We start from the raw sequence: 22,602 nt of genomic DNA, 5'->3' as shown, positions 1-22,602 counted from the left end.
CACTCATCATACCAAGAACCAGAAAGATCTTAAACTGAATGATAAAAGATAATCAACAGATGCTAACATCAAGATTATATAGATGTTAGAGTTATCTGACAAAGATTTTAAAGAAATCATCATAAAAATGTTTCAGTGAGCAATTATGAACACACAATACAAATAAAGAAATAGTTTCAGAAAATGAATAGAAGATATAAAAGAGAACTGGAAATTTTAGAAGTAAAAAATCTAGTGACTAAAAATTTTTGAATGGGCTCAACAGCAGAATAGAGAAAACTGAATAGATTATCAGTGAAGGTAGAACAAGACAGCTCACTCAATCTGAACAATAGCAAGAAAACAGTCTAGGGGAAAAAGTGAATAGAGCCTCAGGGACATGTAGGATTATTTTTTAAAAACCTTACCTTGGTGTCTCCTCCAAATCCCTAGATATGAAAGGAAAAAAAGGGAGTGTCAAAAGAAGATAGAGTGGGGCTAGAAAAAAAGTCTTCAAATATATAAGAACTAAAAATTTTTCAAATTTGACAAAACTTAAGTATTCAAGAAGTTAAACAAAACCCCAGTAAGATAAATCCAAAGAAATCCATGCTAATACACATCATGGTCAAACTTGTGAATACTTTTAAGAGTCTGAGAGAAGCAGTGCATTACTAAAGAGAAAAAGCAAATAGAAAGACAGCAAATTTCTCATCAGAAACCATGAGAACAGAAGAACTAAGTGAAAAGAATTGTCAGTCCAGAATTCTATATCCAGCACAAACATCATTCAAGAATAAATGAGAACTCAAGACATTCTCAGATGAAGGAAAGCTAGTAGAATCTGTCACCAGGTCTACCCTAAAGTATAACTAAATAAAGTTCTCTAAACATAAAGGAAATGATAAAAGAAGGCATCTTGGGACATCAGGAAGGAAGAACATGGTAAGAGAAAAAGTCTTGGGAAATACCATGCATTTTCCTTCTCCTCTTGATTTTTAAAATTATGTTTGACAGTTGAAGCAAAAATGAAAACACCACCTAATATGGTTCTCAGAAATGCAAAGGAAATAGTTAAGACCATTATAAATGAGTAGGATAAAGTGACATAAAGAGAAATAAGGCTCTACACTTCACTCTAACTAGTAAAATGAACCAGTAGGTTTTGATAATACATATATATAGATAGATAACAGATAGATGGATGATAGATATAGTTCGACACTAGAGCAACTATTATTAATGCCTAGAGCAACTATTGAAAAGGCTATACAAATTGATATACTCTAAAACACTGCAGGTTAAACAAAATGGAATTCTAAAAAACTGTTCAGGAGACAGGGAAGAAGGCAAGTAGAAATGAAAAACAGAAAACAAGAAATAAAATGATGTATTTAAACTGTCACATGTATATAATTACTACATGTTAGTAGTCTAAATATATCAATTAAAAGACAGAAATCAGCAGACTAGATTTAAAAGATAACTCAAGTACATGCAGTCTATAAGAAACTCACTTTAAATATGTATACATAAGTTGAAAGTAAAGAATGGCAGAAAATACACCATGCAAAAATTAACCAAAAGAAAGTAAGAGAAGCTATGTAAATGTCAAAGTCAATTTCAGAGTAAAGAAAATCACCAAGGATATAGAGGGACACTATATATTGAGGAGATGGCAAGAGTGAACATCAACATTTTAGGAATCAGTGAACTAAAATGGACGGGAATGGGCAAATTTAATTCAGATGACCATATCTACAGCTGTGGGCAAGAATCCCTTAGAAGAAATGGACTAGTCCTCCTAATCAACAAAAGAGTCCAAAATGCAGCACTCGGGTGCAGTCTGAAAAATGACAGAATGATCTTGATTCGTTTCAAAGCAAGCCATTCAATAACAGTAATCCAAGTCTATGCCCGAACCACTAATGCCAAAGAAGCTGAAGTTGAATGATTCTATGAAGACCTGCAAGACCTTCTAGAACTAACACCAAAAAAAAAAAAAAAAGATGTCCTTATCATCATAGGGGACTGGAATGCAAAAGTAGGAAGTCAAGAGATACCTGAAGCAAAAGGCAAGTTTGGCTTTGGAGTACAAAATAAAGCAGGGCAAAAACTAACAGACTTTTACCTAGAGAATGCACTGGTCATAGCAAACACCCTCTTCCAAAAACACAAGAGACAACTCTACACAGGGATGTCACCAGATGGTCAATACCAAAATCAGATTGATTATATTCTTTGCAGCTGAAGATGGATAAGCTCTATACAGTCAACAAAAGCAAAACCAGGGGCTGACTGAACTCCTTATTGCAAAATTCAGACTTAAATTGAAGAAAGTAGGGAAAACCACTGGGCCAGGAAAACTACTTGACCTAAATAAAATCTCTTATGATTATACAGTTAGAACTGACAAATAAACTCAAGAGATTAGATCTGATAGAGTGCCCAAAGAATTATGGACGGATTACTGGAGTCAGTGATCAGAAACCATCCGCAAACAAGGCAAAATGGTTGTCTGAGGAGGCCTTACAAATAACTGAGAAAAGAAGTGAAAGGCAAAGGGGGAAAAGGAGAGATACACCCATCTAAATGCAGAGCTCTAAAGAATAACAAGAAGATAAGAAAGCATTCTTAAGTGAACAATGCAAAGAAATAGAGGAAAACAATATAATGGGAAAGAATAGAGATCTCTTCAAGAAAGTTAGCTATACCAAGGGAACATTTCATGCAAAGATGGGCTCAATAAAGGACAGAAATGGTATGGACCTAACAGAAGCAGAAGATATTAAGAAGAGGTGGCAAGAATACACACAAGAACTGTACAAAGAAGATCTTGATGATTCAGATAACTGCGATGGTGTAATCACTCACCTAGAACCAGACATCCTGGAGAGTGAGGTCAAGTGGGCCTTAGGAAGCATCACTATAAACAAAGCTAGTGGAGGTGATGGAATTACAGCTGAGCTGTTTAAAATCCTAAAAGGTGATGTTATAAAAGTGCTGCACTCAATATGCCATTAAATTTGGAAAATTTAGCACTGGCCACAGGACTGGAAAAAGTCAATTTTCATTCCAATCTCAAAGAAGGGCAATGCCACAGAATGTTCAAAGTACTGCACAATTGCACTCATTTCACATGCTAGCAAGGTAATGCTCAAAATCCTCCAAGCTAGGCTTCAATAGTATGTGAACTGAGAACTTCCAGATGTACAAGCTAAGTTTAGAAAAGGCAAAAGAACAAGATATCAAATTGCCAACATCTGTTGGATCATAGAAAAAGCAAGGGAATTCCAGAAAAGCATCTGCTTTATTGACTACACTAAAGCCTTTGACTTTGTGGATCACAAGAAATTATAACAAATTCTTAAAGAGATGGGAATACCACCTTACCTGGGCTTCCCAGGTGGCTCAAATGGTAAAGTATCTGCCTGCAAGGCAGGAGACCTTGGTTCGATCCCTGGGTCAGGAAGCTCCCAAGGAGAAGGGAACGGCAACCCACTCCAATATTCTTGCCTGGATAATTCCATGGACAGAGGAGCCTAGTGCACTACAGTCCATAGGATCACAAAGAGTTGTACACGACTGAGTGACTACCCTTCCTGCCTCCTGAGAAACCTGTAGGCAGCTCAAGAAGTAACAGTTAGAATCGGACATGGAACAACGGACTGGTTCCAAATTGGGAAAGAACATCTAGGCTGTATATTGTCACGCTGCTTTTTTAACTTCTATGCAGAGTACATCATGGGCAATGCCAGGCTGGATGAAGCACAAGCTGGAATCAAGACTGCTAGGAGAAATATCAATAACCTCAGATATGCAGATGACACCACTTTTATGAAAGTGAAGAGACACTGAAGAGTCTGTTGATGAAAGTGAAAGAGTAGAGTGAAAAAGCTGGCTTAAAACTCAACATTCAAAAAACTAAAATCATGGCTTTTGGTCCCATCACTTCATGGCAAATAGATGGGGAAACAATGGAAACAGTGACAGACTTTATTTTCTTGGGCTCCAAAATCACTGCAGATGGTGCCTGCAGCCATGAAATTAAAAGATGCTTGCTCCTTAGAAGAAAAGTTATGACCAACCTAGACAGCATATTAAAAAACAGAGATATTATTTTGTCAACAAAGGTCCATATAGTCAAAGCTATGTTTTTTTCCACTAATCGTGTAAAGGTATTAGAGTTGGACCATAAAGAAGGCTGAGCACTGAAGAACTGATGCTTTTGAACTGTGGTGCTGGAGAAGACTCTTGAGAGTTCCTGGACTGCACAGAGATCAAACCAGTCTATCCTAAAGGAAATCAACCCTGAATATTCATTGGAAGGACTGTTGCTGTAGCTGAAGCTCCAATACATTGGCCACTTGATATGAAGAGCTGACTCATTGGAAAAGACCCCGATGCTGGGAAAGATTAAAGGCAGGAGGAGAAGGGGACAACAGAGGATGAGATAGTTGGATGGCATCACTGATTCAGTGAATATGAGTTTGAGCAAACTCCAGGAGATAGGGAAACCTGGACAGGGAAACCTGGCATGCTGCAGTCGCTGGGGTCACAAAGAGTTGGTCACAGCTGAGCAACAAAAAACAGCATAATGATAAAAGGGTCAATACACCAAGCAAACAGAACAATCCTAAGTGCATGTGCACCAAAGAGATCAGTGGTTTGGATTCTACAGGTTATTAATTTTCCAGAGCTATGTAATAAATTACCCCAAAACTCAATAATTGAAAACAGTAATAAGCATGTGTTATCTTCTGTCAGTCAGAAATTCAGGATCTGCTTAGCTGGTGGCTCTAACTTAGAGCCTTTCATAAGGTTGAATCAAGATGTTGATCAGGGCTTCAGCCTTCAGATGACTGGGGCTAGTTAAGCCACTCCCAAGGTTGCTCACACACATGGATGACAAGGTGGTTCTGATTATTAGTCCCCAGTTTCTCTCCATATGGGCCTCTCCATGAGCTGCTTAAGTATCCTCATAAGCTGACAGCTAGCTTCCTCCAAAAGAGGGAGATTTCAAGGGGGAAGTCACAACACCTAGTTTCAGAAGTCCTAGTCTCAGAAGTCATAAATTGTCACTTTTACCACTTTCTATTCATTGGAGGCACACTGCTAAGTCTGGCCCACATTCAAGGGGAGAAAAATTCATTTCTCCATTTTAAAGGGAGGAATGTCAAGAAATCTGTTGACATAGTTGAAAACCAACACATATGGGAAGTCAGATATGCTTGGTTAGCCTCAAGTGCCTTTAGATTGATTCAGTGACATCTCTAGGCCTGGCTTATCTGAGTTTCCACTCAGAGTGAGCTCAACATCTGTTTGATCTTTGCCTCCACAACTGAAAAATAAAAACTGCTTGGAGGCAAAGGGAAACACCAAACCAGCATAACCCAAATTACCTTCAACATCTGGTCATCTCCAACCTCTGGCCACCTCTCTTTGGCCATCTGTGTCCCCTACCTTAATCTAGATGTCTTCTGGATTTCTGGCTGACTGATACACTTTCCCAGTGTTCTGCTTGGGACAGCAAAGCTCTGTAAGGATGCTGTCAAACTCAAGCTGCCCTGTGTCTATTTGTACCTCTGCATTGCAAAATTAAGTGTGATTTTGCATCTGATCTGCTTCACCAGCAGTGGGTTTTTGGATGTATGTGGTTTCTCTGAGAGATACTTTGGGTCAACTTCAGAGTATCCCTGTTGTAGAAGGCTGCATTGCTGAGTCTCTTGTCCAGGCCCCTGGGGAGCAGAAAGCCCTTCACAGCAGCCCCCTGGGCTAGCACAGACTCTTTATCAGCTGTCCACTTTAGGAGCTGCTATTTCCCCAGAAAGAGAAGAGTGACTACTTGCTAAATGAAACCACTGTGCTCACATGGTCTGCATCCACACATTTAAATCTCATAACATCGTGCCCATTTCTAGATGAAAACTGCCACCCCAGGAGGCACAGCACCTTGCCTGGCTCTCTCTGGCACTAAAGCCACACAATATACCCCTTTTCTCCCAGCAGTAATCACTGGCCACCCTGACTGTCTTTCAAACTGTTACTTGGGCCACTTTATCAACAAGGAGGGTCTTTCTAGGGCAATGTGAGGGACTCCAGAAACGCTGTCTGTGGGTGGCTACCCAGGAAAGCCATGCCTCAACAATGGCTTCCTCCTCTCCTGAGTGTTGGAGGGGCCTGAGGGGTTGATAACCACCTGTCAAAAGTGACCTTGAGATTCAGGCCCCTAGAAGTTTCCACAAAGCAAAGGATCCCACCTCTCTTGCCTTTTCACTTCATTTATCACACACCACCTTGTTTGAGGAAGAGGAGAGATGAGCTTGCATGAAGTTCCGCATTTGAAAGCAGGGGAAAAGGAGGGGACAGGAGCACCCTACAGAAGGAAGATTTGCAGGGACTTCCCTGGTTGTCCAGTGGTTAGACCTCCACAATTTCACTGCCAAGGGCATGGGTTCAATCCCTGATTTTGGAACTAAGATCCTGCAAGCCACACTGCGTGACCAAAAAAAAAAAAAAAGAAGAAGAAGATTTGCAACAGTTGGGAAGTGCAGGGCAAGAGCCAGTGTTTCCATAAACCAACTACTGTTTCTAGTAAGGAAGCGCATGGATCACAGATAACAGATGTGAAAGGATTTGCTATAAAAATGTTAGTTGTGATTGTTTATACACTTTTACTGATCCAAAAATGCTTGCTGCATACATCAAAATTGTTAGACCGCTTGATCTGTTTGCAGTGAATGATCCTTAGTGTTTGTATCCAGTTCTGAGCAGGGCCCTCTTTTCTTCTGAGGGCTCTCTGGGCTTCTGGACAGTCTGAACATCAAGAAAAGAAGCATTTGGTGCCAGGTTCAATGGCTCAGGCATAAGATCTGGCTCTTACTTTTGAGATTTTTATCCAAAGTCACCAAATCTTAAATGTTGTCACATTCAAACTCACAAACCCTGAATGCTTAGGAGTCCCTACCCACTCATGAAATATAGGAAGAGGACAAAAATAGGAGTTTCTTGAAAACATTCTTTGTTGTCCTGGAGTCATTGGTAGTCACAGATAACTCACTGCCAGAATGACTGCAGCCTGGGGGAAACAGGGGCTGACCCCACAAAGGAGCCTTAATCCCGTACAGCCCCGCTTTTGACCCTGGACCCAGAAGCTACACAGATGGCCTCATTAACATTGGGACATCATTGAGACATCCTAATAAAACCAGTCTTGGGACTAACCCCAGTTTAGAATGTAGCTTTGACAGGTAGCAACTACCTGCATTTGCACTTTGGAGGTGGTATAGGTTATGTTCCCAGCAGGAGAGCCTGAACAACAGCAGCCAGACACCCAATGTCTTCTTCCACCCACCCTGAGGTGGATTTAATTCTTCATCTACTTGTATGGTCTTATCCAGTAGTTGCTGATAAACTGATTCTTTGGGTGTTGGGATGGGAGAGCCCTGATGTGGAATACTTGCTAATTCCCATAGTCTAAATACTCCCACCATGGCCAGTTTCAAGCTATCAATAGTTTAATAATTGGTTGGTCAATTTTCTGAGTATTTAACAATCAGCTCTCAGAAGCCAACCCTCACCAGCTCCAGCATTTGACCCAAAGTATTTAACAGAGAGACCTATCCGTGTGTTTCTCATGCAGTCTTCCTTGGGATTCACTCATCCAATGTTCATGCACTCTACTAATATCTAATGAATGCTGTATTGGTTTTTTGATTTTTTTTTTATTGCTGCTCTAACAAAATACTACAAGTTTAGTGGCTTAAGACAGTTTATTAATTCACAATCCTGTTGTTCCCAAGCTCAGCATAGTGTGGCTGGACTCTCTGCTCAGGGTCTCACCAGGCTAAAATCAAGGTATCAGCAGGGCTGTGGTTCCCTGCCACCTGGGACTTGAGGTTCTCTTCCAGGTTCACTGACTTTTGATAGAAATTCATTTTCTTCTCTTGTTTTTCAATGTGTCATCCTCCAGAAGGGCCCCAGCAACAGAGGATAGAGGATTCTCTTGATTCTAATTTCTCTGATTTCCTTTTCTGCCACATCTCTCTCTGATTCTTCTGCCTTCCTCTTCTTTTTCTATGGGCTCATGTGATTATATTGGGCGCTTCCAGATATCCAGGGTAATCTCCCTAGGTTAAAGTCAGTAGTCTTAGTTACATCTGCAAAATTCCTTTTGCTATTCACAAGGGGGTGAAGGTCATGGAAGCCAAAATTCTGCCTACACGTGCCAACAACGTACCAATCACTGTCCTTGGCATTTGGGAGACTTCAGTGGACAAAACAGACAAAATGCCCTGCCTTCGTGGAACTTACATTCTAACTAGGGATTTAAAACACTCAAAGCCCTCGGCCACATATATGACTTCATAGTTCAGATTTCTGTTGCTTGGGTGTTAATTAAATTTCTGCCTTTTCCCCCCCTCTAACCAGGGAGGCCCAAGAATTTGTGGAGAAGTATGAAGGAGCCTTGGGAAAGGGCAAAGGCAAGCGACTCTACGCCTATAGGATGCTGATGGCTAAGGTGTGTGGTCCAGAGGCTGCAAACCTATGGGAGGACTTGCTCAGTTCCTGAGTCTGGGTGACCATCACAGGCACCTGCCTGGTTTCGCAGCTTGTGTCCACCTCCCTGAAAATCCTGAGTGTGAGGTCCAGTCAGTCGTTCTGATTTATCCAGGAATGAAACCAGCTGTCCATTTCTCTCTACTTATCTGTGAGGGCTGCAATATACTGGAGACTTGTTTCCTCTCCACTGAAGAACTAAACTCACATAATTAATGATGTTGAATCTACTGGGATCTTATTTTCCAAACCCCCAAATCAAGACTTTGGTTTGGTGGAGACCCAAAGGGGCCATGAGTCATACAGAGTCATGACCCAGAGTCATACAGAAAACAAAAGTGGTGTCAACAAGGCGTCAAGGACAACTTTGGTGTGTTATGTCATAACCTGGGCTTCTTATTCAAGCTAAAGTAATGCCCTCTAATTGGATATTTAACGTGAAACTATGGAAGTATTCTTCCTTTACCTACTGATCTGAAAAACTATCATTTTCATTCACTTAATTCTTCTATAGGGCCCTTTTTGGAACTTTTATTTGAACTCATCATTTCAACTATTGATTCACTCTAATGGCTCATAAGGCTTCCTCTTCTTACCCTTCTTTCTCAAAAATGTCTTGGCCAGTCTTGCCTATGTTTCCATTTGCATTTTGTTATGTTTTATTAGCATTGTTTTTTTTCTATGTCCAATTTTAAAATCACTTTGCCAATTTCTAGTATAGTCCATTGAGATTTTGATTGAAAATTTTTTTTAAAAAACATAGTCAACTTTATTCTCCTTAAACCACAAAATAGAGTGGAAATTTTTTTAATCTTTGATTTAATTTGGGAAAACTTACCTGTAGAATATCCAGTCTTTACATCTAAGAATATCATACTTTTCTGAAGCTTTATTTTTCTATCCTTCAGCAAAGTTTGTCATTTTCTTCATATAGATCTTTTCTATGTTATATGTTATTTCTACAAAATTTATGTTTTGGTTACTTTTGTGAATGAGATCATTTTTCCATTTATTTGATAACTAGATATGCTGGTATGCAGGAAAACTGTGTATTTGAATATTCATTTTTAATCTGTTTCCTCTATTATGCTTCCTTATTAGTTTTAATCACTTTCATCTAATTGTGTATGTAAAGATATTTTTCTTGAGTTCTAAATCATTTCTGTCCTAAACTGCAGATTAGAAATACTAGAACAGTTTCAGTTGATAATGGTGATCATAGGTCTCTTTGCTTTTCCATTACTTTAATGAAAATGACTCCAATGTTTCACATTAAGTTGATGGTAGTTGTTACCTTGACAACCTTGAAATAGATTTTCTTTCTCACAATAAGAAATTATCCTTTTATTTCTAGTTTAATAAGACTTCCATTTTATTGGAATATCCAAATAGATGTTCAGTTCAGTTTAGTTCAGTCACTCTCATGTCCGACTCTGCGACCCCATAGACTGCAAAACGCCGGGCTTCCCTGCCCCTCACCAACTCCTGGAGCTTGCTCAAACTCATGTCCTTTGAGTCAGTGATGCCATCCAACCATCTTATTCTCTGTCATCCCCTTCTCCTCCTACCTTCAATCTTTCCCACATCAGGGTCTTTTCCAATGTCAGTTCTTCACATCAGGTGGCCAAAGTATTGGAACTTCAACTTCAGCAACAGTCTTTCCAATGCATATTCAGGACTGATTTTCTTTAGGATGGACTGGTTTGATTTCCTTACAGTCCAAGGGACTCTCAAGAGTCTTCTCAAACACCACAGTTCAAAAGCATCAATTCTCCCGCAATCAGCTTTCTTTATGGTCTAACTTTCACATCCTATATGACTACTGGAAAAACCATAGCTTTGACTAGACATACCTCCTTTGTCAGCAAAGTAATGTCTCTGCTTTTTTAATATGCTATCTAGGTTAGTCATAGCTTTTCTTCCAAGGAGCAATCATCTTTTAATTTCATGGTTGTGGTCACCATCTGCAGTGATTTTGGAGCCCAAGAAGATAAAGTCTGTGACTGTTTCCATTGTTTCCCCATCTATTTGCCATGAAGTGATGGGACCAGAAGCCATGATCTTAGTTTTTTGAGTGTTGAGTTTTAAACCAGCTTTTTCACTCTACTCTTTCACTATCATCAAGAGGCTCTTCAGTTCCTCTTCACTTTCTGCCATAAGGGTGGTGTCATCTGCATATCTGAGGTTATTGATATTTCTTCTGCCCATCTTGGTTCCAGCTTTTGCTTCATCCAGCCCAACATTTTGCATGATGTACTCTGCACATAAGTTAAATAAGCAGGGTGACAATATACAGCCTTGACGTACTCCTTTCCAAATGTGGAACCTGTCCATTGTTCCATGTCTGGTTCTAACTGTTGCTTCTTGACCTGCCTACAGGTTTCTCAGGAGGCAGGTCAGGTGGTCTGGTATTCCCATCTCTTTAAGAATGTTCCACAGTTTGTTGTGATCCACACAGTCAAAGGCTTTGGTATAGTCAATAAAGCAGAAATAGATGTTTTTCTGGAACTCTTTTGCTTTTTTGATGATCCGATGGATGTTGGCAATTTGATCTCTGGTTCTTCTGCCTTTTCTAAAACCAGCTTGAACATCTGGAAGTTCTCAGTTCACGTATTGCCGAAGCCTGGCTTGGAGAATTTTGAGCATTGCTTTGCTAGCATGTGAGATGCGTGCAATTGTGCAATAGTTTGAACATTCTTCAGCATTGCCTTTCTTGGGGATTGGAATGAAAACTGACCTATTCCAGTCCAGAGGCCACTGCTGATTTTTCCAAATTTGCTGACATATTGAATGCAGCACTTTAATAGCATAATCTTTTAGGATTTGAAATAGCTCAGCTGGAATTTCAACACCTCCACTAGCTTTGTTCATAGTGATGCTTCCTAAGATAAATAGATGTTAGATTTTGTTAAATACCTTTCCCTTCTGTTCATAAACTTAGTTTTATCAGGCACATCTGATTTTTCAAGTATTTTATTTATAATTTTTACATAAATTTTCACAAAATTGATTGAATTTATGTGTACACACATACACATGCATGCTGTCTTGGTATATTTTAATATTAGGGTTGCACTTTCTTTGTAACATTAAACAAATAGCATTACCTCCATTTTATGCTGTAAATCAGCTTGTGGAGCATGATTTTTTTTTTTACTTGAAAGATGGAATCCTCAAAACTATAAAGGTCAGGAAGCATTTTATAGAATATCTTGATAAGTTTTTAATGGTTTTCCAATTGGGATAGTCAAGTTTTAACTTCTTCTTGGGGTCATTTTGATATTTTTTATCTCCTCAGACTTGATCCTTTCATTAAGAGTTTCATATGTATTAACAGAAAATTACATATAGATAGTCTCATAATTTTTGTAATTATATTTTATATATGTTGAGTTTAAATCTTTTTTATCCCTAGTATTATTTTTTCTTCCTTTTCTATTATAGTCACCTGACAACTATCTATGGGTCACATTAATTTTTATCTAAAAACCATTTATCACTTAACAATGAACACTCAGAACTTTCTTCTCAACTGAGGAACGTGTTCTTCAAATATGTCTGATAAATAATCTAATTTGTTTCTGTTCAAACAGTTCCAGCTTCTTCACTAGGAGAAGGATGGCTGCCGATTCCTCACTCTTTGTATTTACTTCTCTCATGATTTTTAATTCTTTGCTTTCTCTCTCTTTGCATCTCAGAAACTTCTCAGGTTTATTTTCAATATTATTGGGTCAATTTTCTTTTGTCTCAATTAAAAGTATAATGTTTATTTTCATTCTATTACTGGACTTTTAGCAGTCTTGTAATCAATTCTTCCATACTTCACCTGTATTCTTTTATTTTCCAGCCACAATTCCCCAGCTTGTGGGATCTTAGTTCCCTAGACCAAGGATTGAACCCATTTCCTCAGCAGTGAAAATGCAGAGTCCTAAGCCACTGGGCTGCCAAGGAATTCTGCCCCACCACACACACGCCATATTCTTTTTTAAAACTCTAATTGCTACCCTGTACTTTAGAAGCCATGTTTTTTGTATCCTGCTAAGAATATTGATGGAGTAGAAAATGGCAACCCACTCTAGTATTCTTGCCTGGGAAATCTCATGGACAGGGGAGCCTGGAGGGCTACAGTCTATGGGGTCACAAAGAGTTGGACACAACTGAGTGACTGACCACACACACAGCAAGAATATTGAACCATCTCTCAAAATTGAATTATGTGAAGAAGTGAAGTGAAGTTGCTCAGTCGTGTCTGACTCTTTGCAACCCCATGGACTGTAGCCTACCAGGATCCTCAGTCCATGGGATTTTCCAGGCAAGAATTCTGGAGTGGATTGCCATTTCCTTCTCCAGAGGATCTTCCCAACCCAGGGATCGAACCTGGGTCCCCCACATTGTAGGCAGACGCTTTACTGTCTGAGCTACCAGGGCCCTGGATAAAATACTTTCTGAAAACCTCAAAGAAAGGGGTCACTTTTCCTTGTTTTGCACACTATTTCTCAGGCTTCGCTGGTTGTTTTTGGTTATTCAGATTCAGATTTCATCCACAGGCAGGATGTGCCTGTGTCTTGTTTGACCACTGTTTGAAATCTTTTCTCCTATGTAACTGAAGAGCAAGATGACATGCACAGTCAGGAACCCCGTCCGAGGGGGCAGCTACCATCTCACATAGCTCTGAGGAAAGGAGTTGAGGTCTTCTCCCACCCATGCCCAGGCTCAGTTTCCTGGTTTCCTGATTCTCCAAATCAATGAAGGATAAGAGCTTCAATGCTGAGCTTCTCCCAGGCCTCTCTCTGCCTCTGCCCCCCACCTCCAGGCATCACTTTTCAGGCTGAGATGCCCTCAGCCTTGAGGGGCTGCAGGTGGTTGCCAAGTGACCAACTGGCAGACTGTGTCTTCAAGGGTCTCCCTTGGCAACATTCATTACTCCGTTGATCCTCAGCCTTGCAAGGCTATATTTTATACTGATTTTTATCAGCACCTTGACAGAGGATCTGTCTCAGGGGAGGATTCACATTAGTAAAGCTTATGAGACCAATATATAAAATCAGATACCAGATTAGTAATTTACAAGGAGGAATAACCAATGCAAGAACTGAAAATTTTGAAGTCCATATCAACAGTGTCTTTTTTTTTTTTTTTTGGTTGTCAAATGATCCTTTATTTTTCTTTTTCCTTTGCAGTTCTTAACTAGCTGGGCACTCCACTGCACCACTGTTGATATCATCTATGATGTCATGAGGGTGGCGGCCATCAACATTGCAGCCCACAGACTGGGCGGTCCCCAGGATCTCTTTAATGGTTCCAGAAAGTTCTCTAGCTAGAGACCAATGACGCATCTGCCGGACAGTGTTGACGATCTCATCAAAAGTGATGTTTCCACTGTGCTTATGTTCTTCTGCTTCTTTCTGTCCCTTAGTGGTTCCTTGAGGGCTTTGATGATCAGGACAGAAGCAGAAGGTACCACCTCAATCTGGGCTTGTCTGTTCTGAATGGTCAGTTGCACTCTAATCCTCAGACCCTTCCAATCACCAGTTGCCTTGGCAATGTCATCACCAATCTTTTTTGGAGACAGGCCCAAGAGGCCGATCTTGGGGATCAGGGCAGACGTGGCACCGACTTCCCCACCAGTGCACATCAGGTACACGACTTTGATTTCGTTGGGGTCGAACTTAGGCGGCATGGTGGAGGCGGCTGGTGTCGGATGGAACTGGATCGGGACGACCGGGACCAAAGCAAGTTGCACCTTGGCCTCCTCCTAGCCAAAAGCCGAAAGCAACAGTGTCTTATTTTTGATAGTACAGTTATGTGCTGTGCTTAGTCACTCAGTCATGTCTGACTCTTTGTGACCCCATGGACTGTAGCCCTCCAGGCTCCTCTGTCCATGGGGATTCTCCAGGCAAGAATACTGGAGTGGGTTGCCATGCCCCCCTCCCAGGGATCTCCCCAACCCAAGGATAGAACCCAGGTCTCCAACATGGCAGGCGGATTCTTTACCATCTGAGCCACAAGGAAATCCCAGTACAGTTTTATGGGAAGCTGAACAATAATCCCAGGCTTCCCAGGTGGCTCAGTGGTAAAGAATCCACTGGAGGAGAGGCGGATTCAATCCCTGGGTCAGAAAGATCCCCTGTAGTAGGAAATGGCAACCCACTCCAGTATTCTTGCCTGGAAAGTTCCATGGACAGAGGAGCCTGGTGGGCTACCGTCCATGGGGCTGTCAGACATGACTTAACATGCACACATGAATTATTATCCCAATTCCAATCTACTAATTTGCAGTGAAAAAAAATTACTGCCATAGAAATCAAAATATTCACAGCTCAGGTGATGGGCAAATGCTTTCCTTATAGACAGACCTACATAAGAAGCCAAATAAACCAAAGATGGTTTTCAAGCACAGAATCAGAACTAGGAAAGGTAGAAGAAGCAATGGGATTGGGGTAGCCAGTGTCCCCACATCCCTGCTTGTCTTAGGAAGATCTTTGCCATTATTATGAACCTGTCCTTTGCTTATGGGTCCCTCTTCTCCTTGGCATCTGTGACCATCTCCCTTCTGACAGGTGGTTTCCTTCCTTAAACAGTAATTATCCAATAACTATATAGTCAAAGCCTTTACATCTGGAAGTCCATCTGGTTCCTTCAGGTAAATTTTCCCTTGTATGCTTTAGTGAATTTACAAAGAAAATCTCATTTCCTTCATGAACAAGTTCTTTTGAGACCTTTGTAACAATAGAAACTGATCTTAGAATTTTCTCTTTACTTCATCTTTGCCTGATATTTTCTATAAGTTTTTTTAAAAATTCCAAATGGATTTATTTCCAGGGGGTAAGACTGTTGAAGAGCATCCCCTGAAAGAGTTGACAGATTTTCATGCAGACAGCTGCTCAGGTTCTGACTGGTAAAAAGTGAGTGTTGGAGCTGGAGTAGACTCTGGAAAGGGGCATGATGCCTTCCTAACTAATTTTAGCAGGAAAAAAAAAAAAACAGGCTGCCATTTCACTGGAAGAAGAATGGGAAACCTGGGGATGAGATCTCTTTACCACTGCTTTCAGTCTTATAGTTTAGCAATGGTTCCTATCAGATTAAGGCACTCGACTGTCTGCCAATTATAGGTGTGAGGTTTTTTTCCCTTGAATTTTTGGTTTTAGATGAAGTTATATAAAAATTTGCTAAGCCAATTTGATTCCCCAAATCAGAAATTATACATAGACTTTCTATGTTCATAAGTAAACTGTCCAAACCTTAAATTTTATCAGCATTATAGAAAATTGGAAGATATTGTGTTGCCCTGGCTTCTCTCTCACTCACACCTAACTTTGAAAGTGATGATGTGAGCATCCACCTCAGACAGCCTGGGCTCAACAGCTCCAGCGTGACAGCCTCACTCACCTGTTGACCTCGTGTTGACTTGTCAACATCCACATGCACCTCCAAGCCCCAAAGCAGCATGTTAATGAACTGAGGGTGTTGTCTGTTTAATTTCAGAAATGGGTCAAGTTTAAAAGAGACTTTGATAATTTCAAGACTCAATGTATCCCCTGGGAAATGAAGATCAAGGACATTGAAAGTGAGTATTTTGGTGTCACTGTTTTCAGTTGGTTTGCTGAAAGGTTTTCCAAGGGTTTGGACTGTGTTCTAGACCAACTGGTTAGTTTATCATAGGTTCTGTTGTATTAGAAAAAGGAATGGGCTTTGGACTAGTTAGACCAGAATTTAAATTGTGCTTCTTCACTTTCTGATTGTAGGAACTTAGGCAAATCAGTTAAGTCCTTTTATTTGGAGGAAAAAAAGAGATGTGTGTTCCACAGACTGACATGAAAATTGCATCCATCACCCACATATAGTGCTTGGCAGTGTTACCATCCCCCTCCTGCAAAACTTACACCCACCGTCGTCTTCTCTTCAGGTCACTTTGGTTCTTCGGTGGCATCATATTTCATCTTCCTCCGATGGATGTATGGAGTTAACCTTGTCCTTTTTGGCTTAATATTTGGTCTAGTCATAATTCCAGAGGTAAGAAAAGAACTGCCTATTACTTTGGATAGTGTTATGAGGCTTATCATGACTTCCATCTTCATTTATATGAAACAAATACTCTGTTTTACAAAGAATCCATCATTTGTTTTTAACTCAATGCTCACATCAATTGCCCAGAGACCACAGTACGAAGAATAGAACCAGAATACTTGCATGTCTGAATGAATATGTGGCCCCTACATTTTTCTACCTTTTATTTTACTTTGAGATTAGTCAAAAATTAATACTTCAGTGAGGTATTTTCTTTTACCCTGAAAAAAAAGAGAAATAGAATGCATTACATTATAATTTATTAGCCCAAAGAAACCCTGCATTTGAATAGCACTTCTCACTGTTCTCCCAGATACAATCTTATTATGGATGTGGGTAGATCCTTACCTATAAATGAGTAATAGAGAGACAAAAAAATGAACAAATGACCTGTGAAAATCTGCATGATAAACTTGTGGTGAATGAGATCCCAGGTTTCCAGAGTGTTGTCCTCGGACCTTTTCCAGGGGTGACTGTGGTCCACTAGCCCTCAGCACAGTAATTGCTATAGTCCTGTCTGAACCTCCTGGCACTAGTGCTGAGTACACCAGCGGATTTACCTCTACAGCTTAGAGGGTAATGATATTTATGAATTTAGTAGTTTTTCCTTCCAGATTTATTAACTGGCTCCACACTAGTAAAGTAATGCTCAAAATTCTCCAAGCCAGGCTTCAGCAATACATGAACCGTGAACTTCCAGATGTTCAAGCTGGTTTTAGAAAAGGCAGAGGAACCAGAGATCAAATTGCCAACATCCGCTGGATCATCAAAAAAGCAAGAGAGTTCCAGAAAAACATCTATTTCTGCTTTATTGACTATGCCAAAGCCTTTGACTGTGTGGAGCACAATAAACTGTGGAAAATTCTGAAAGAGATGGGCATACCAGACCACCTGACCAGCCTCTTGAGAAACCTATATGCAGGTCAGGAAACAACAGTTAGAACTGCACATGGAACAACAGACTGATTCCAAATAGGAAAAGTAGTACATCAAGGCTGTATATTGTCACCCTGCTTATTTAACTTATATGCAGAGTACATCATGAGAAACGCTGGGCTGGAAGAAGCACAAGCTGGAATCAAGATTGCTGGAAGAAATACCAATAACCTCAGACATGCAGATGACACCACCCTTATGGCAGAAAATGAAGAGGAACTAAAAAGCCTCTTGATGAAAGTGAAAGAGAAGAGTGAAAAAGTTGGCTTAAAGTTCAACATTCAGAGAACTAAGATCATGGCATCTGGTCCCATCTCTTCATGGCAAATAGATGGGGAAACAGTGGAAACAGTGGCAGACTTTATTTTGGGGGGCTCCAAAATCACTGCAGATGGTGATTGCAACCATGAATTAAAAGACGCTTACTCCTTGGAAGGAAAGTTATGACCAACCTAGATAGCATATTAAAAGTAGAGACATTACTTTGCCAACAAAGGTCCATCTAGTCAAGGCTATGGTTTTTCCAGTGGTCATGTATGGATGTGAGAGTTGGACTGTGAAGAAATCTGAGTGCCGAATAATTGATGCTTTTGAATTGTGGTGTTGGAGAAAACTCCTGAGAGTCCCTTGGACTGCAAGGAGATCCAACCAGTCCATCCTAAAGGAGATCAGTCCTGGGTGTTCATTGGAAGGACTGATGCTGAAGCTGAAATTCCAATACTTTGGCCACCTCATGCGAAGAGTTGACTCATTGGACAAGACCCTGATGCTGGGAGGGATTGGGGGCAGGAGGAGAAGGGGACGACAGAGGATGAGATGGCTGGATGGCATCACCGACTCGATGGACATGAGTTTGAGTAAATTGCGGGAGTTTGTGATGGACAGGGAGGCCTGGCGTGCTGGAATTCATGGGGTCGCAAAGAGTCGGACATGACTGAGCAACTGCACTGAACTGAACTGATGATAGGTTACTGATTCCTACTTTATTATAAATAATTCCATGAAAATATTAGAGTCAATTCTATCTGTAGTCACACCCTTGGAAAACTTTCCTGAATATCTATTTTTCACGAAATTAAAAAACTTCCACAGAATGTGAATTAAATTGAATTAGTTAGAAAAGGCTGAGGATCTATTATAATAGTATTAATACTTGGTAGCAAAGAGTGTTATATTACTTACAAAACTATTGAATTCTTTCCTACGTTACCTAAAGAGTGCACACCTGGAAATAAAGGATTACAAGTCACTCCACTTTGTCCTATAACCTTAAGCCATTGTCACTCTCCCATACAAAGAAAAGGATTTTAACCTTCTGGTAAATGTATGCAAATGCTCTTGAAATAAATCTGGTTCTCTTCAAGTGGAAAATATTGTCAGAAGTTAAGTTTCACTTCTCCTCTCCATAACCTAGGAAGTGAGAGTTTTCTTCGGTAGTCAGTGAGGAATTTTATCTTCACAGATTCTTTGCTTTTTTCCTGGGAGTTTTTGATTCCAAACGGATTTACTCCCATGAGAAGAGAGTACATTTAAATGCTGTAAACCTATGAGACATCACTAGAGTTTTGCTATACAATGGTCCAAGACGGCTGTGTGTTAAGGAAGATGAATAATTTAAAAAATACTGAGGATTTATTTTTCTCAAAAAAACCTTACATCTTGTATAATTTATGTAAATTAAAGTAATTTATAAGTATTTCATATCCAGTGGACATTTGTTTGAAAAAAATGAAAATTTAGTGATTGGTGCTTTCCAGTGAAGAAGGCAAGACCTTAACTGTCCAGGCAAGAGTACCTTGATTTGATTGGCAGGTGTTTAGGAAGCTGTATTGGAATAGGATGGAAGAAAGAAGAGAGAGAGACAGGGAAAGAATAGAACAGAGAGGACTTGATGACAGGTTGGACAACCACAGTTGAGAATGTGGGGTATCTCAAAATGCCCTCAATTAGGGTAGTGGGTCCGTCTAGTCAAAGCTATGGTTTTTCCAGTAGTCATGTTTGGATGTGAGAGCTGGACTATAATGAAAGCTGAGTGCTGAAGAATTGATGCTTTTGAATTGTGGTGCTGGAGAAGACTCTTGTGAGTCCCTTGGACTGCAAGGAGACCAAATCAGTCCATCCTAAAGGAAGTCAGTGCTGAATACTCATTGGAAATACTGTTGCTGAAGTTGAAACTCCAATACTTTGGCCCCCTGATGCAAAGAGCTGACTCACTGGAAAAGACCCTGATGCTGGGAAAGATTGAGGGCAGGAGGAGAAGGGGGCGACAGGGGATGAGATGGTTGGATGGCATCACTGACTCAGTGGACATGAGTTTGAGCAAACTCCAGGAGATAGTGAAGGACAGTTTCCTGGCACACTCCAATCCATAGGGTCTCAAAGAGTGGGACAGAACTTAGTGACAGAACAACAACAACAAAGAGCTTGAAATATTCTCATTAATCCAACAATACGGGATTTAAAAAATAGGTTTAGGGTACATACATGTGATTAGGTATTTTGAAGTCATTTTATTTTGAAAAATGCCATATGCCATAAGGAATTGATCATAAAATAATATTAAGCTAAATAACCAAGCTAAAACATACATAAAACTCAGAAACTTTGAAAGAAAATATATGAATATCTATCAGTCATCTTTAAGATGACTGTGAAAGTGATAGGTAATATTTTGAACACTCTTCTATACTTTTTCACATTTTCTACAATGAGTATATACTATTTTAAATCAAGAAAGTGATTAATGTTATTTTTTTTAATGAGTGTTCCTGCTCTGAGAAGGAATTTAACCCACTGTGTGCACATTTCTGTGTGTTTGTATCTCCCCCACATGTAATTGTGTCATTCTGTCCCAACACAAGGTGCTAATGGGCATGCCCTATGGAAGTATTCCCAGAAAGACGGTGCCTCGGGCTGAGGAAGAAAAAGCCATGGATTTTTCTGTTCTTTGGGATTTTGAGGTACCATTGCCAATGTGCACAATGTTGTGATTGTGGATAAGTGTGAAATATTTATTGGAAAGTCAGTGCTTCAACCGGTGGGATCCTGGCATTGTGCAGAATAAGCTAGCCAACTATGTCCACCTAGGTCCCCTTCATGGGTCTTTCCATCACACACTCTGATGGGCACAAGTTCTCCACGAGGTCACTGCTCCCCCCATTCTGCCAGATCTATGTAAGGCAATCTCGCAGGATGGTTTTATCTCACTGTAACCCAGTAAGACCCCAGTGCTATTGCCAGTCCAACCTTTCCCCAAGCTTCACTTGACATCTTCAACTAAGTATCAAATTTGCTTCTCAAATTCAACAGCTATCCAACCAAACTCACATCACCTTTTCTCATCTCTTTTATGGGAACCACCGGTCATCCAGTCATTTAAGTCTGAAACCTGAAAGTCATCCCACATTTTTCTGTCACCACTACCACCCCTCACATCCAACGGATCACTAAATCTGAGCCTGTCTACTAAATATTTCTTAGTCTCCTTTTCTCTTTCCCTTGGACCTCTGCTCCAAATAACACTGTACCAAGGTCACTGTCAGAATCCCAGCCTTTTCTTGGCTCCTCATATCTCCATTCCCTCTGCTGCCAGGGACCTTTCTAAAATACAAACCTGACCCTGTGACTCCCCATCGTTGATATTCATTCATTTCCATTCCCAGTTGGAATAAAACCAAGTGTTCTGAATTGGGTTTACAAAAGAATTGTTCATGACCCAGTTGCCCTCTATCTTACCAGTCCCAGGTCTGTCTAAGACCTCGTATTTTGTGCCCCAATATTATCAGCTTGGGGGGAAGTCCAGTGCCCCGTGCCTTTGCTCAGGGTCCTATGCCCATCCCTCCCTCAGAAAAGTGTGAAAGTGAGCTGGAGTATTTTTTTCAAGTTATTTGGAAAGGAGTGTTCCAAATAATTACTATACCACTAAGAATTGCATACTATTGCTACTACTATATGCGGGTTTCCCTGGTGGCTAAGCAGTAAAGAATCCACCTGCAATGCAGGAGACCCGGGTTCAATCCTTGGGTCAGGAAGATCCTCTGGAGAAGGAAATAGCAACCCACTCCAGTATTCTTGCCTGGGGAATCCCATAAACAGAGGAGCCTGGCAGGCTACAGTCCATGGGGTCACTAGAGTTAGACACAGCTTTAGCAGCTGAGAACACACACATACCGCCACCACTACTACATGCTGCTACTGAGAATTTCCTTATTCTTTTTTTAAAGATATTTACTTATTTATTCATTTGTTTATTTTTAACTACTCTGGGTCTTCCTTGTTGTGTGCAGTCTTTCTCTAGCTGCAGCAAAGGGGGACTACTCTCTAGTTCTGGTGCCCAAGCTTCTTACTTGCGGTGGCTTCTCTTGTTAGCTCAGTTGGTAAAGAATCCGCCTGCAATGCAGGAGACCCCGGTTTGATTCCTGGGTCATAAAGATCCACTGGAGAAGGGATAGGCTACCCACTCCAGTATTCTCGGGCTTCCCTGGTGGCTCAGCTGGTAAAGAATCCACCTGCAGTGAGGGAGACCTGGGTTCGATCTCTGGGTTGGGAAGACCCCCTGGAGAAGGAAAAATGTTCTGGCCGGGAGAATTCCATGGACTATATTAGTCCATGGAGTTGCAAAGAGCTGGACATGACTGAGCAACTTCCACTCTCTTGTTGCAGAGCACGAGTTCCAGGCACATAGGCTCAGCAGTTGTGGTGTGCAGACTTTGTTGCCCCAAAACATGTGGAATCTTCCCAGACCGGAATCTAATCCACATCCCCTGCATTGGCAGGAGGTTTCTTAACAACTGGACCACCAGGAAAGCCCTTCTTTATTCTTTATTTCACCCAAGATCCCTTGTTGAAATGTCCCATCCACCCCAAACCAACAATTTATTCAGCAATAATCCTATGTTGTATTTGTTGTTGTTGCTGCCAAGGATAAATTTATTTTTCAAGTAAAAATTGAAATTTTGGAAAACTTACATCCATCACCATGACGATGGCAGTTTCTCAATAGTTAAATACTTTTCTGATGAAATCAATGGAGATGTTAACAATGTGATTTTTAGGAGTCCG

General features: G+C 40.6%; 1 protein-coding gene and 1 pseudogene across 1 annotated transcript in view; one reads left to right on the top strand and one right to left on the bottom strand.

Annotated features, from left to right (window-relative positions):
• Positions 1 to 22,602, top strand: part of TMC2 (transmembrane channel like 2) — a 97,759-nt gene that overhangs the window by 32,873 nt on the left and 42,284 nt on the right. Inside the window, exons 4-7 of the mRNA XM_065919158.1 lie at positions 8,410 to 8,500; positions 16,024 to 16,105; positions 16,445 to 16,551; positions 20,403 to 20,501. Of these exons, the coding sequence (XP_065775230.1) occupies positions 8,410 to 8,500; positions 16,024 to 16,105; positions 16,445 to 16,551; positions 20,403 to 20,501 (379 nt within the window). The remainder of the gene's footprint in view (positions 1 to 8,409; positions 8,501 to 16,023; positions 16,106 to 16,444; positions 16,552 to 20,402; positions 20,502 to 22,602) is intronic.
• Positions 13,686 to 14,233, bottom strand: LOC136157885 (large ribosomal subunit protein uL11-like; annotated as a pseudogene).

The sequence above is a fragment of the Muntiacus reevesi genome, chromosome 2, assembly GCF_963930625.1.
Source record: "Muntiacus reevesi chromosome 2, mMunRee1.1, whole genome shotgun sequence".
Lineage (NCBI taxonomy): Eukaryota > Metazoa > Chordata > Mammalia > Artiodactyla > Cervidae > Muntiacus > Muntiacus reevesi.
Note: the sequence above shows the minus strand (reverse complement) of the source record. Positions and strands in the feature narration are given on the sequence as shown.